At 40.7% G+C, this 15814-nt stretch overlaps 2 protein-coding genes across 10 annotated transcripts in view; one reads left to right on the top strand and one right to left on the bottom strand.

Moving 5' to 3' along the window:
- kif26bb (kinesin family member 26Bb) overlaps positions 1-2584 on the bottom strand; it is a 35244-nt gene extending 32660 nt beyond the window's left edge. For 5 of the 9 annotated variants that reach the window (XM_044106749.1, XM_044106750.1, XM_044106753.1 and 2 more), the window contains exons 1-2: positions 2317-2584; positions 217-585 (exon numbers count right to left, since the gene is read on the bottom strand). In XM_044106749.1, coding sequence (XP_043962684.1) covers positions 217-585; positions 2317-2391 — 444 coding nt within the window. In that variant the 5' untranslated portion in view covers positions 2392-2584. Of the gene's footprint in view, positions 1-216; positions 586-819; positions 1076-1475; positions 1595-1620; positions 1656-2316 lie in introns of those variants that run through there. The other 4 variants (XM_044106751.1, XM_044106752.1, XM_044106755.1 and 1 more) reach the window with 3 other exon arrangements.
- Positions 2585-3628: 1044 nt separating this feature from the next.
- Positions 3629-15814, top strand: hnrnpub (heterogeneous nuclear ribonucleoprotein Ub). Its single transcript, XM_044106748.1, has 14 exons — positions 3629-4271; positions 6562-6676; positions 9887-9966; positions 10068-10207; positions 11008-11107; positions 11277-11389; positions 11736-11999; positions 12080-12199; positions 12280-12408; positions 13190-13358; positions 13437-13730; positions 13803-14092; positions 14179-14316; positions 15045-15814. Exons 1-14 carry the CDS (start codon positions 3785-3787, stop codon positions 15093-15095), a joined length of 2490 nt encoding a protein of 829 aa, XP_043962683.1. The 5' UTR covers positions 3629-3784; the 3' UTR covers positions 15096-15814.

Here is a 15814-nt window from a genome sequence, read left to right as displayed (position 1 = left end):
TATATTTTTTGATATATAGATTATATTATGTGCTGGCAACATGTTGAGAAAATTCATTTTGTTAACCACAGGGATTCATTTTATTATTAAATGGCCATTATGTGAGTAAAAGAGGACCTGTTGGGGACTGATGTCCTTTAAAACTATTACAATTTATCGTCATATTTATCTTTTTGTGGTCTGACGACATAATCCACTGCAGCATCAGTCACTGACCTTGGACGAGAAGTGATGGTGGACGGCCAGACTCAGAGCCTGCTTCTTCAGAGCAACAAGAGCCGCGGAGCACTTGTCGCAGCAGGCAACTTTCCTCTCGGACCTCCCAGAGCCAGGATGCAGCGCCAAGGCAGAGCCCCTCCACACCGTCCCGCTTCCGAACGACATCCTTATCCGCTCCCCGAGCGACCCTGGCAGGGACTTGTAGGACGGGACCTCGCCCGCCCTCTGGCACATATTCCCGTGCGGGTCGCCCCTGGTGGGCCCCCCGGAGCCCTCGGGAGTGGGGCGCTCCTCCGGTTGGCACCGTGTCCGGCTGCCGAACGAAGAAAAGCCGCCGGAGTCACAGTGATGCTGCACTTCTGGGTTCTATGAGAAATAAATCGCCGTAAAGAGGATGAATGTGGGCTTTGGCAGAGAGGCAAATTAGATATCAATCGACGTGGGCAACTGTAACCACACCCTAATGATCCCCCCCCCCCCAACTGCAACCTTATCTTTAAAAAAAAAAAGAAAAGAAAAAAAAGAAGAAAGAAAGACATTCATTAACCTCGCAGCTTCAGGTTTTGTAATGTTTCCCAACCATAAATAAATCACATTTACCCAGTGCGCTCCTCGGATGGCGGTAGAAAATTTCTCCCCTCTTCCAGTCACAGAGGACATAACTTGTAAATATTTAAAAAGATTCTCCAACAAAGGCGGGCCGCATTTTTAATTAACCCGGACAAAGCTCCGAACGTCAAAAACAAACGCTGCTGACTCATGTTAGTTTTGGGGCAGGGGGGGGGAACTTTGCCAAAGTCGACCGGTTGGAGACGCCAAATGAAGAAGGTTGGCGTGTGATGAAGGCAGCGCGGTGGGAAAGGAGTGAGCGCGAGAGGAGAGGTGCGCTTTTCCCGTTCACCTTGCTGTTCAGGTGAAGGCCTCGGGGGGGCGGTAAAGAGCAAACACCATAGACAAACACTGGAGCAGACATGCGGCGTTAAAAACAACAAGCAGCAGGAAACATGATGTAGAAATAGGTAGCTATTTTTAGACTTTGTTTTTTTTTTTTTATTAATAAAAATCTAAGCAGTGCGGCATGCGCTTTTATTCACTCTCTCCAAGTCGATTGCATGTAACTGTTAACTTTAGGTAGCTGTGCAGCCACCCACGTAAATCCTTGAGCCCATTTTGTTAAAGATTCAACAAATATGGGACACTAGAGCTCACAAAAGACCCAAAAATAAAAAAAGACACTATGCGAACTCAATATCTACCTCGCCACAAGTAATGTTTCCACATAGTACACTGTATGCAAGTAAATGTGATTGCAATTGACTGAAAGTTTGAGCCGCAAGGCTTCAACTCCAGTTCAGGAAGGTTGGTGTCCTCCGACTTTTACATGTCTCTGTTTTAACACACCTGCTAATGAGGTCATTAGCGGAACTCTGGAGAACTTGACTGTCCTAAGCAGCCATTTGATTCAGGTGTGTTGGACCAGAAGCATAGCTAAATGTTGCAGGACACCAGACATCGATGCCTGGATTTGAGGAGCCCTGTTGTAGAGGGTCAGTGTGTTCCCGCAGCAGCTCCATCGGATCAGAGGGGTGCTAAAATCTGAAAGGTCCTGATCCTCCAGTAGCCTAAGTAAAATAACGCCAGACCTCAATCCATCAGTCAGCCGCTCTGTCCTGTGTAGAAGTCAAAGTCAGATGTTACAAATTCAATAAATTAGAACTGAAAGGGAATTTATTCCACTTAATTATATTCACTAGGTGAATATAACAAAGTAAATGGCATATCAAATCATTTCACATATTGCACAAATATAATAAATCAGCAACGTGACTGAGGAATTTGACTGGAACCTGTTATAGAACGGGTATTGTAACAAACACACTGTGGAGATAAATTTAATGGATTAAAGATGCTGTGCTGAAGTGTGACATTAAGAATACAAATAGCTAAAGTAGCATAGCTCACATAGACATTAGCTCCCGCTAACAGAAAAATATGAGGAGGATGGAGGTATTTACCAGACATATTAAACGTAATATGAAATTATTTAAAATTACTTATAATCGGAGAGTAAACCGTGTAGGTTTAACTTCTACTTACTTCTGAGACAAGCCCGCCGGGACGCTCCTTCTTGTCTCTTAGTTTGACTGCCCGTTTATCCAGCCAACGAACCATTCCGCCACCTAGTCGTTTTTAAAACCATGTACTGTAATCACATCTGTACGACTCAAAAATGCACCTATGTCCATAAAAAAATTTGGAGTATTGAAAAGGAGTGGTGAGGTGTTCCGTTTTCCACAGAAACAACGTCTTTGCCACTTCGGCACAGGTACAGTGACAAACGTTCAGAGGACAAAACCACTAGACTCAAAATAAAACTCACGATGACCCAGCTTTCCACCAGTATTTAAACGCATCACTTACGTTCCCTGGAAGCGTGAAATAAGTTTCAAAAACCCTCGTGCATTTATAACTCGATCTGTGCGTAAGTTTAGTTTTGAACGATTTGTAGGTGTAGGTTTGAATTCGTAATTATCAGATTTGTGAGGCTGAAGTAAAAAAATCTGTGTATAGAAATGTAATGTTTGTAGAAATTGCAATTGTGTATATGTGTGTACTTTCGCAATTTAATAGTTTGTGTGCATTTGACCACATATTTACAAGTACCTGGAGTTACGTACAGTCTTTTTTTTAACCGTTTACAAATTATTTTTCACAGCTATAGCTATCCAAAGTTACACACAAAGCGGCTTACACGGATTACAAATCCAGTATTATGCACTCACAGGTATTTTGAGACTATTTTCTCTCCATAGGATATTGGGGCTTACCTCAAAATTTTATTGTAATGCTTATTAAATAAACAGGAACAAAATATTTTTTTTTCTTAGTTGCTTTCCGTGTGGCAACTTTCAACTTTTTTTTGTTTATTCTCTAGAGACTTATAGATTGTCTTTGATTTCTGAAGTCTCCAAAAGGCAATGTCTTATAGAATGATAGTATGGCGTAGTAGTTTAAGTAGTTTTTAAATTTATTAGTTTGTCGTTGTTCTTGTGGTAATACTATTTTTCTTGCAATTTTCCAAAAAAAACGCGTACTTGATTTGTCTTAAAGCTCCTTTGCTTTCAGAAAATATCCCCATTTAAACATACCGTAATATAGTGTTTGTGTTTTGTGCTTATGATGTGACAGAAGGCGCAATATCTTCCTTCTGGTAAAATAAAATCATTATTTATTAATTTGATGTTTTTAAAACAATTATTTAAAGGGTCAACGACCATGCGCTGACCCGCTTTTTCCACAGCAATCTATTTGCGAAAGGGTTGATCTCTTCTAAAGACAGAGACAGATAGTTGTACATCAAGCTGCGCTGCTCTCTATGTAGTTACGGTAGTCTTCGCCTCCCTCCTCCTCATTCTGGCGCAGCCTCAGCACAGCTTTCTGCCGTTGAGATAGTGGTTGTACAGCCGGTGACATTTGGCGTGGCTTCGAGCTACATTTCTTAACTAAGGACGACATATTATTTATTAATTACCGAATTTTAACCTTTTGTCATTTCCCAATAAAAATGAGCACCATTAACGTGAAGAAGCTCAAAGTTAACGAGCTGAAGGACGAGCTGAAAAAACGAAATCTCTCGGACAAGGGGCTGAAGGCCGAGCTGATGGATCGCCTGCAGGCCGCGTTGGACGAAGAGGCCCTCGCCGGGGACACCTCGGCGGCTCAGGAAGACTCGGTAGATGATGGGTTCGACCAGTCTGTTGACCAAGAGGGAATGGGAGAAGAAGAGGAAGGCGAAGGCGAAGGCCCAGTAGAGGAGAGCATGGAAGCCAACGAGGAAGAAGCAGAGAATGAGGACGACGGCAACGGCGTCGCCGAGGACGAAGAAATGGGTGAGGGAGAAGACGGAGGGGACGGGGACGGAGACGGAGACGGAGACGGGGACGGAGACGGGGACGGGGACGAGGACGATGAAATGGATCCCATGCTTAAGGCGGATGTGGACGACATGGAAAAAATTGAAGATGGTGAGCCCGGAGACAACGCTGCAGAGGGTGAGTCGCAGAGAGTTGCTCAGGAAAATGCCTGGTTGTATGAGCCGTGGCTGGATGCCGTTTTTTTTCCTCGATGAAGGGATGGGGCCGGTTAGATTTGAAAGCGTTCAGCGCTCAGCGTCCATGTTGAGTCACAGCGTGAGCCCCGCTAGGCCGCGGTCGGCGCTAACACTTAGCAAGCTATCATCCTCGGTTAGCTTATTTTATGGCGCGTAGTATCTCGACGTGGCTGGCGTTCCTAAAGCATAAGTTACGTTTTTTCTTTTTGGGTTGTGTTATCTAAAATATTTTACCAACGTTTATACATTCAATGACTACCGAGAAATTAGTAACTGTTTACTACTTTTTGTTTCGTTTTCGTTAGGGGTTAGCATGCTAATAAGCGTCGTTCTCTTTGTGTCTGGCGGTAAGCTAAGCCTGTTAGCCATTTCAGAGATTCCCAACCATGATGTTTGGCAGTAAATGAGAGCTTTGGGTTAAAATTAATGTGAATTGGCTAAATGCAGACTTTTAACTTATTTTACGTTGTTTGTGAAATAGACTTTCCTATTTCTGCTGGGTTGCCAACTTCTATTCTGACGCGAGAGTCAGACTTTACCTCCTTTTCTCATACTGCCTAGACTCATCTCGCATTACTGTTTCCTTCCACACAATTTTTACTTTTATGTTGGATAATTACGAGTGTACTGCTTTTGAAGTGGCATACTTGAAGGTGTGCATATGTAAAAATGCAGATATATGTGACTGGACAACCACTACTTGTTTTAAATGGATGAAAGCTTATTAGTCTTCATCTGATGTAAGGGGCGCCGTGATTTTTCAAGGTTTGGATATCAGGAATTAAACATCAAAGCTAAAACAAAATTATTTCCGAGTATCTGAATACTTTACGAAGTTCTAAAGTTAATGTTGAAGTGTGGTGCCACTCAGACAGTATTGAAAATTTAATTGAGTTTCCATATTTTTTTTTTCAGTTTTCTAAAAGGGTAAACAAAATTATCAAAGTATTGAAAAATACTTTTTATTTTGGTTAATAATTGGAGTACTCCCTTTATTAAGCACACGTCTTTTGGAAAACCTACTGATAGCAATAAATTCATTTAAGTAAAAAAAAAAACAAATGAAAGAAAATTTCAGCTTTTTATTTTTGGGATTTTAAGCTAAATTAAAACCGAATCATTGAATGGTTCTATTGATCTATTTGTGGAATGAAGGTAGTACTGATCATAGTTTCTAATGAGCTATGCACAATATAGAGTAGTCTTTTTGAATATTATAGAATTGAAGTGATTAGTTTGTCCAGATGTCAAAAACTTTATTGAATTAAAATCCAACTTCAGTCTAATTTAAGTTTGTTAAAATAAAAACATGGAAACTTTGGGTTTTATTGTCAGTCTTTTCTTTTTCTTTTTTTAAAACATTTTTTATAAAGAGATTGACATGTAAAACTGCCAAAATATTCTGGACCCAACAGCCCTTTCATGGGACACAAAAATAAAAAATCATTAGCTGGTTTTTAACTTTTGAGCAGCTTCCTAGTCTGTGCACGTGTTGATTTTCATTCATAACAAAGCATTTAGTTTTATTCGTTTCCCCTTTTGTGTGTGTGTGTTCATTACATACATTTTGTCACAGACTGACCCCATCTTTAATCCCAGAAGTTCGCAACCTTCTAACCAACCTCACACTCTGCTTTGAATAAAACCAGGCTGGGAATTTTTGAAGTGGCTAACCTGAAGCTGCGATTCGAGAACGAAGCGACATCGAACCGTCTGCTTTCCGCCTTTCGTCTTGGACGTGCAGAAAACCGAGTCACGAGTCAGTTAGTTTTAAAACACAAGGGAGGTAAAGTTAATCCAGATCTAGGTAGGTTTTCTTGCATGATGCATTGATCCCTGATAACTGTAGACCCTCTATAGAACATATTTTGTATTTTTACCAGCCCCCTGTATCTCAGGGTTATTCCTTAATTTAGATTATTTTTTTTACTTTCCAGCCCCAGTAAACACCTCTCTTTATTGTCCATTTTGGACCAGTTTATGTTCTAAATACTACCTGGTCTTAATAACTGTTACCAACTCATGACATATTGTGCTGTTTTTAAGTGTAACCCACGAGGCGTCGCCTCTTCTTAAAGCAATGCTGATTTATGGTGGACACAAGTGTAACTAATGAACGGGCTTCGTGGGCTCAAAACCCCCACTGCCAGTCCGACCTCTCTCTCTCTGTCTCAAAAAAAAGAGAAAAAAAAAGGAGCACCTCATTCTATATCTTTGTTCTATTTTCAAAGGGGATGCGGACAAAGACACGAATGCTGATCAGAAGAATAAGAAGGGTGTTAAGAGACGCCGGGAGGAACATGGAAGGGGCTACTTTGAGTTTATTGAAGAGAACAAATACAGCTGGTAAGGACGGGACAGAGCGAATATGGCCTTCGGCATCCCTGAAGCGCCATGCGTAGCTTTGTTGACTTGTATTGGCTTTAAGTGCCAATGCACTTCTCTAGCAAGAGGTCAGAATCCTCTATTTTTTGTTGTTGTTTTTTCTTTATTGAAAAGTATAACTACACAACTTTTTCCACACATGTATTTTGAGGGTTATCCCCCGACTTAAGCTGTAAAGAGCCTTACCGTTTACTGTCTTCCAGTGCCCACCTCACAAGTGTGTCTTGTCTTTTATTTGGGGGGGAGGTGGGGTGGCTGCAGTTCTGTAGCAGAAGTGCATCTATATGACTTCTATGAATTTCCACATCTGTTCCTCATGCCACTTATTGTTTTTATTTTTTTTTTAGAAAGCCCGTTGTGTCCTCAAGGTTGCTGTCGTAGATCCCAGTGAAAATTTCAGATGTATACCTTTATTTAGTTCAATTTTTAAATAAGTCAGGGTTTAGCTGAGAGGTGAGGGGATGAGGGATCCACAGCTACAGGGCTAGCTCTCAAGGATGTAGGTCAATTCCCACGGAGGAGCTCGCTATTGGTCGTCCATCGTTTTTTCCTCGCAGTAGTCTACTTTTGTTTTAATTTCACTGACTGTATGATGTTCAAATGCTATTTCTGTGTCATATCCTGTCGTCAGTCCTCATGGTGCGGCTGCCTGTATGAATGGGCGTGGCTTCTTTACCCCTCCTCCCCCATAGGTGACATCACGCATGGCCTGAATGTAAGGGTGTGTGTGTGTGTGTGTGTGTGTACATCTACCTACTCTTCCTGGTCAGTGTATTTTATTTTATTGTTTTGTTTTCATTGCGCTGCTGCTGCAGTACACGGAAGGATCAACGGGCAAAAATGAATATACATTTGGAGACTTTTTCCCCCCATTTTTTTTATTGGATGTGAGGTCTTAGGGGGCGGGACTAAATTTCTGCAACAACTTCTGCTGTAACAGCTAGCTTATTTGTTGGTCTTTTTGTTATATGGTTGTCGCCCTCAAACACAGTTGTGGAGATCCAAGTCATTGTGTTGAAAATGCAAATAAAGACGCCTCCACTTTCTCCCCCAACACATGTTGGCAATTCAGATCTGTTTGTGGAATATTACCCTAACCCTTTAAAAACAAAAAAAACAAACTGGTTAGGAAGAAATGTAGAAACCACAACGCAGATTGAATTGGTCACTCTATTCCTACTACAGACTTGAGCCATTTTGTTGGTACTATTGGTAAAAGTGTTAAAATTTTAAAAATAATTTCAACTTTTACTTGCAGTAGCATCATTATTATTTTTTTTTAAAAAGTATATAATTTCTGGGTTTCCCTCTGAAAACCTGCTAGAGCAGTCCACCAAGTGGCCTACTGTGTTTTTGAGCTACATTTTTAAAGTTGGGAGAAAATTTGAAAATGCGTTACAAAGGCATTCTTAAACGGCAATTATAAAATCTTAAAGGCAAACATAAAAAAACATTTTCAAATAATTTCTGCATTTGAGTTTTTTGCCCTAATTAAATAAACAATCCTGAGCCTGGTGGGGGAGCGAGTAAACCTGGTGACCCACCAGGCTTGCAATGCACTTTATCTATAATTTGAACAAATCTTGTCATGGCAATTGCATGCTAGGAATTTTTTTCTTAAAATATTTGTATTTCTGTTAATTATTGATATCTTAGAAATGATTCTATATTTAATAAAAGATTATTCTGACGATTAATTGAATTAAAGAAAATTAGCAAACCGCAGATTTTTCATTAGCCACTTGAGCTTTTTCATACAATATGAGAGGAATTAAAATACACAAATAAACCAATTCCCTCTTGAATTGAGAAAACATATCGCCTGAAATGCATTTTAGGCTTTTTATTCTCTAAATAAAATAAACATTCATCTCTTCAGTGAACGTTTGATCATTAGTTGAAAAAGATACAATGTTGCAGCTAAAAAAATAAAAAAAAATCTTAACATGAGAAACTCGGTCCTTTCTGCTTGACTGAACATCAATACATTGTAGGGCTGGTCGCTTTTATTTTTTTAGATTAACAGATTAATAATTGTCAAAAAAAAAAGGTGCTCCATAGATTTTTATATTTCACTAAATTTGAACCAGTTAAAACTAAAACCGCCACTTGAGTTCCGGGCAAAACAAATTTATGGACTTGAATTATTTTTGTCTTCTTTTGAGTCTGTATACTCCAGTTAATGACAAATTAATTACTAAACTAGTTGGCTATTATTTCAATAATCCGTCACGATTAATAGAGGAGCCATGTTGTGACGACTTCCTGAGGGGGGGGGAGTCTCAGAAAGGGCAGGAGTTTCTTAAAGAGACAGAGGCCCAATTTCAATGCGTCAAATTAGGCAACAAGTGGTATTTGATATTTATATAATTTTTACACCAACTGAAGGTAACAGTTACTTGGTAGTGCTTTAAAATGCACCATGTACCTAGAAAATGTATAATACTGTAACTTTAAAACAGGCTCACAGCTACAAAGCAGCGAGAACGAACAGCTATCCCATAAATCAACCCTTTTTTCCTCTCCCTCTCTCTCTCTGTATAAATTTACTCAAGTTAAAGTTGGGACTCTTCTAAAATTAGTGTTGGATGTTACTTTAAACCCTTTTTTCATCTTTACCAGAGGTACCAACACACATGGTTGCATCTGTACATAAGTGCCCTGGTTAACTTCTTCAGCTAAAACCATTCTCAGTCTGTTTAAATGGGTCCAGGAGTTGCAATCAGTGTTTAAATACACTCCCTGCACTAAAAACAAGCATGGCTCTGTTAGCCATCTGGAGTTGTGGCCGTCTCCACAGCAGTCCAAAGGACACAAACGCACTCAAGTGAAAGCAAGATGGCTACCAATAGTTTTATCCATCAGCCTTGCTCAATAAGACCAGCTGCAGTGCTTTTTCTTTGTGTATTCTCCACATTTATTTTTTTAGAATTCACTGGATGCTCCAAGGTAAGTTACCTGCCCAGGTCTCCAACTCAGGCCACTGTCAGAAAAGGTTAAAGGCTCATTTTTCAGTTCATGCCCTTTTCTTGGCCCTCTCTCTCGTCTGGCTTCCCACTTTCTGTTCCCACTATCTCTCAGCAAGCGGTCCCGACTGCATCATGAACATTCATTGCAGCTGCGCTCAAGTTCCAGTCTTCTAATTGACTTGCTGCCGTCTTATTTTTCCAGCGCCTCTTTTAAGTCTCCCGTGCCACCGCTGGAGGAAGAGGACGAAGAGTGTGATGAGACCAAAGTCTGCTTGGACACCTGTAGGTTTTCTTTTTACCTCATTCTGATTCAGCATGTAGATGCTTTGTGCGTCAACAAGCACATTTATAAATGGGGTTTGATTTCTTTTTGTCTGTTCTAGATAACTGTGACCTGCACTTTAAGGTGTCCAGAGACCGCTACAGCGCTTCGTCGCTCATCATGGAGAGCTTTGCTTATCTGTGGTCTGGAGGAAAGGGAACCTATGGGGTGAACTCTGGCAAAGCTTGCTTTGAGATGAAGGTTAATAACTATCAATACTACCAATATTGTTCTTTGTTTTTTTTTCTTTTTTCCCATTTTTAGGATTCATACACTTGAAATTCTTAAGCTTGATTAAGGTTTGGGATGTGCTTTATTTCTGTATAAAGTCCTTAAAAGATATTCGAACTGCACAGTTTGGTGCAATCTAATGTTTGATTAAAAGCCTAAATTTTCAGTTAAAACCAGATATTTTCATACAGCTAACAGACTTTTTTTCCCTCGCTGTCTGAAGTTAAATCAGACCAAACGTTTGTTTTAAGTTGGTTAGATTCAGCAAAATGATTTCTTTAATTAAATTATTTCTATTTTTTTAGATTCATTTTGTAACTTTATATATTGTGTTTAAGCATTTAATTTGAGCAAAAAGATTAAATATCCATTACATTGAATGAGCAATTGAAGTTGGGGGAGTTATTTATTTTTTTTTATTAAAAAAATGTATTTTAATTTTATGAAATTAAATTACTTTGTTTTATTTAGTTTCTTAGACCAGTCAGATGTATAGGGTGTGAAAGAGAGATTTTAAAATATAATATCTTGTTATATTTTAGTTTATGTTGTCCCTTCTATGTAGAATATTATAACTCATTCACTGTGAACTTTGTTTTTATAATAGTGATTTGTAACGGTCGTCTTTGGTTCATTTGGATTGTTTTTATCTCCAAAGTGGTTTGAGGAAAGTGTATGAACCCTCTTTCTTTTATTTAGTTTTGCTCTTTTAAGACACTTGGCTGTGTGGCGTTACAAAAACTTGTAATTTTTTGATTTTATGACTCCAGCTCACAGAGAAGATTTCAGTGAAACACATTTCCAGCAAGAACTTGGAAATCCATGATGTGCAGGTTGGATGGTCCTTGTCAACTGGGACGCTGCTGCTGGGTCAGTCCTGATTGGCTCGATTGAAAAGTTCTGTTTAGATTTTATTGACAGTGTTGCCAGTTGTTGCTAAATCAAGGAGAAACACCTTTAATGGGTGTGAACACTGCCCTCTAGTGGTTTTCAAGCAACCAGAATATACTTTTTTATGTTATTTTTCTTCACTGTTCAGGTGAGGAAGAGTTTTCCTATGGTTACTCCTGCAAAGGGAAGAAGACCACCAACTGTGTGACTGAAGACTTTGGGGAAACATATGAGGAGAATGATGTCATCTGCTGCCTCATTGTAAGACAACACTTCTAAGAATGTTTGGAATAAGTTGGAAATGTAAAAATGATGTTGATATATCATTCCATAATTCTCTAGAGTTGCACCAAGAGGAATTTTGTGGCCCATTTCCACTTCCAGTGCTTTGACCAAGTGATCATTGTAGCTAACTGTAAGATGAGCAAAAGATTAAAAAAATATTATTCTACCCTTCCTGTATCCATTAGTTGAATAAAACAGCAAGTGATGCGTGACAAGTTTCTGCACATACTTGTCCAAATTTTTTTCATCTAAAATGAAGGCCTTAAAATGCCTTAAATTAATAGAATGTTGCTGGCCTCAAATCCGTTTTATTTCTTTGTAGGACTTTGAGGGCGAGGAGGTGGTCCTGTCCTTCGCCAAGAACGGTGGGGAACCAGCCGTCGCTTTCAGGGTCCGCAAGGACTGCTTAAACGGCCAGGCCCTTTTCCCACATGTCATCTGTCGCAACTGCGCTGTGGAGTTTAACTTTGGCCAGATGGAGACGCCATACTTCCCAACGCCAGAGGGCTACACCTTCCTGCAGCAAATCCCCGTCAGCGAGCGAGTGAGGGGGCTGAAGGGACCCCAGACTAAGGCCGACTGTGAGGTCAGTACAGGACACCATCGGGGGGGGAGATTTACTCTGTTTTGCTGTTAGTTTGCATCTGACTGTCATCTTGTTTGTAGATCATCGTGATGGTTGGTCTGCCTGGCTCTGGCAAAACTACATGGGTCAAGAACCAAGTCCAGCAGAACCCTGGGAAGTACTACATCCTGAGCAGTGACACCATTGTGGACAAGATGATGGTCAGTACTGTCAGAAAGCCAAAGCTGCCTCCAGATTTCACTTTGAGATTTTGATCGCCGTTTGCCTCGTTCGACTGCAGATCAACAGCTTGAAACGCCAGTCCAAGGATATCACCAAGCTGAGCGCCATTTCCCAAAGAGCTCCACTGTTCCTGGGCAAATTTATCGAGATCGCTGCTCGCAAGAAGAGGAACTACATTCTGGATCATGTAAGTTGACTGGTCAGAGCTGGGCTGTCTGCGTGTCCTTAAAATATCTTAAATTTATGTACGTAAAATTAAGACTCAAAATGTCTTCATTAATTAATTCATATTTAAAAAGTAAGTTGGCGTTAAATACAGTAATCACTGGTCATTCAATTTTGTTTTTGCAGGACTATTTATCCTCATATAGTTTTTTTTTTTTTTTTTTTCTTGGAAGGCTCTTGAGGCTACCAGTTACTGCTAGCATACAATTTCAAGTTAATCTCTTATTGAGTCTTCCAGCTATCTATATATTTTTTTTAGCTTGCTAGAAAAAGGGTAAAAGTACTAGCAGTGAGTTACCAGTAGCCTGAAAAGCTTTGCCAAGAGGGGGAAAAAAAAACAAAAAATGTACTTTTACCCTTTCTAGATAGAATTAGTTTAGCTCTCTATCTAGAGCAACTAGAAGGGATATGCTTTTTAGCTAACTTATCTATCTAAAAAAACTAGCTTGCTAGAGTGCCTACCAACTAGCAAAATAGTTTGCTAGCTGGCTATACCTAGCTATAGGATATGCTCTAGCTAGCTATAGTTTTCTTGGCTAGTTTCTAGATAGAAAGTGTATGCTTGCTAGCTAGCTTCCTTTTTTTATATGTAATGGATAAATGCAGATTTATCACCAGTTGGCTGGACAAAGTTTATAAATTTCTGTGGAGAAGTCTTAAATTTCATTCAGAATTGTATTTAAAATCTTAAATTTGAGTTGGTGAAACATGCATAAATTAAATTTTTCTTCTTCTTTTTCCAGACTAACTTATCTGCACCGGGCCAGAAGAGGAAGATGTGTCTGTTTGCTGGCTTCCAGCGTAAGGCTGTGGTCGTCTTCCCCACAGAGGAGGAATACAAGACGAGGGTCCAGAAGAAGGTTGAGAGTGATGGCAAGGAAGTGCCTGAGCATGCGCTGCTCAAAATGAAAGGTAAAACTCCTTCACTCACTTTTCACCTGAACAGCAGCTCTTCCGTTCCTAATCGATCCCAATTGGTTGACCTTCCAGGGTTCTACGCCCTGCCGGAAGAAGGGGAGAGCTTCAGCGAGGTGACGTATGCCGAGCTGCCAAAGGACGACGCCGCCAAGCTGCTGGAGCAGTACAAAGAGGAGAGCAAGACGGCTCTGCCCGCTGAGAAGAAACCCAACCAGGGGAGCACGACTCCGAAAAGAGGCGGCAGCGGAGGAGGCGGCCCTCGCGGCAGCGGCCGGGGAGGCAAGAATCAGTTTGGCCGCAGCGGACAGGGACAAAGGGGCGGTGGCGGACGTGGAGGCTTCCAGAACAGAGGCAACTTCAGAGGAGGTAGGATCAGCCTGAAAGGAGATGTTTGCTGGTTTTAGAAGTCGGCTTACAGCTGTTTGTTGCTCTCCTCAGGTCCCGGCCCACGCGGCGGCTTCAACCGTCCTCCTCGCGGCTTTCTACCTCCACCAGCCTTCAGGGGCGGCTTCCCCCGGCCTGGCAGCTTTGGCCGGGGCGGCGGCCCCATCCCCAGCCTGGCTGGATCCCCAAGAGGCGGACCCATGAGGGGCGGCATGGGACTCCGAGGAGGGCCCATGAACCGCGGAGGTCAAATGAACAGAGGAGGTCAAATGAGCCGAGGGGGTCAGATGAACAGAGGTGGAGGCAACATGAACCGCAACGCCAACAGGGGGCCCCCCGCCCATGTAGGTTTCCTCCTCGCAATGTTACAATGGCGTTATCATGAGGTGACCGTAGATGTGATGACGTTTTGCTCTTTCTCTCCATCCAGTTCCAGCAGAGAGGAGGAGGCCGTGGAAACTTTGGGCAGAAGAACAGCAACTATGGCAACAACAGGAACAGCGGGGGCTTTGGCAACAGGAACGGCATGGACAAGGCTCAGGCCTTCAACCAGAGCTGGCAGCAAGGGGTCAGTGTTTCCAGCTTTGACGTAATGGAGGTGTCCACTAGAGGGTGCAATGATGAATCAGCCTTCATTTTGGGATATCTGTGATGGGATGATACTTTTATTAACAACCTCACTATAAAGCGCTTGTTTCTCTTAAAGGTTTTCTTATTCCGTCACATTTTATAAACAAACTTCAGTGTGACAGATCGGAGTTTAACTTTGACTTTACTTGGATCGCAAATATTCCATTTTTGCTCTGACGTTTGAAAACTTGAACCTCTGCTTTCTACAGAACCATTGGGTCTATAAACGGCTGGGCAATATGGACTCCAAATGTTATTGCAATATTTTGTGGTACTATTGTGGAAATGTCAAATTATTGTTAAAAACAATCTATATTACTTTTGGAGGCAAGTGTATGACTATAACTTCATTCATAATGTCTCAAACACAAATCCTGCTCCTGAATAATATTCCCATTTGAAACGGGCATCTTCAGGGCACCACAAAACAAATCCAACTTTTCATGAGAAAATGCAGCTTAATTTAGTGAATTGCTCTGCAGTTTATATGCAGATATCAAAGTAGTGGATATAAATAGTTTCCTTCCACTTCACAAGTACAATTATTGTGCTAATTTATCACATGAAATACATTGACGTTTGTGGTTTTAATGCAACTTTTTTCCATAAATGAAAAGAGCGTTCTTTAGACTTCGTCCAGTTTTAACTCTAAACTTTGTTTTGCAGTTCTGGAACCAGAAACCTTGGAGCCAGCAGTACCAGCCTGGATATTACTAAGACAGTTGTTCTTATGGACTGGTGGCCGACACTGAGAACCCACCACTAGCCACGGAACATCCCCCCTCTCCCTCCCTCTTTACTGTTTGACTTTGTTCCCCTAAAACCCACTTTTAAAGGTCGAAAACCCACCGACTTCCAAAACAGCGCGAAGCAATTTGATCTGGATCCAGAACATTCCACCAGAGAGCAGGAAGCAGAAAACCTAATCAGAGCTTTATAAAGTCTATTTGATTGTGGGTTCTGTCTCATTCAGACACTTTTTTTGTTTTTTGGGGGGTTTTTTGTTTCTATTGTTGTACATTTAAAAAAAAAATTCTCCCCTCAACCACTTTTTAAATGACATGCTTTTAAAAAAAAAATGTTTGTAAAATCAGGAAACAGAAGTGGGGCAATTTCTGATTTTCTTTTTTCATTTGTTCTTCAGGGTTGTGCATTTTATCTGTGCTGTGATTGCTTTGATTTGCTTTTTTATTACAAATTGTAAATATTATTTTCTCTGTAGTTTGTCAGACATATAAGAAATGTGAGGATTGACATAAACAGGAAAGCAGGTCAGCTACTATCAGTAGACTGTTTATGTCAGCGCTTTAATGTTCAACAGTTTAACAGATGATGGTAGATTAACGGCTTATTTTTTTTTCTTTATTTGTTCCCACCATCAAACTTGTAATATCATAGACCTACAATAAACTACTTGTTTGCTTTTTTTACATTCA

The sequence above is a fragment of the Gambusia affinis genome, linkage group LG22, assembly GCF_019740435.1.
Source record: "Gambusia affinis linkage group LG22, SWU_Gaff_1.0, whole genome shotgun sequence".
NCBI lineage: Eukaryota > Metazoa > Chordata > Actinopteri > Cyprinodontiformes > Poeciliidae > Gambusia > Gambusia affinis.
The sequence above is the reverse complement of the archived record's forward strand: the minus strand, read 5'-3'. Positions and strand labels throughout refer to the sequence as shown.

What these genes read in the sequence shown, in the direction of transcription:
- hnrnpub (XM_044106748.1), top strand. Translation starts at nt 3,785, where the DNA reads ATGAGCACCATTAACGTGAAGAAGCTCAAAGTTAACGAGCTGAAGGAC. An exon ending in GAAGAGAACAAATACAGCTG is followed by an intron (nt 6,677 to 9,886) that starts GTAAGGACGGGA and finishes TTATTTTTCCAG; the next exon opens with CGCCTCTTTTAAGTCTCCCG. An exon ending in ACAGGGGGCCCCCCGCCCAT is followed by an intron (nt 14,093 to 14,178) that starts GTAGGTTTCCTC and finishes CTCTCCATCCAG; the next exon opens with TTCCAGCAGAGAGGAGGAGG.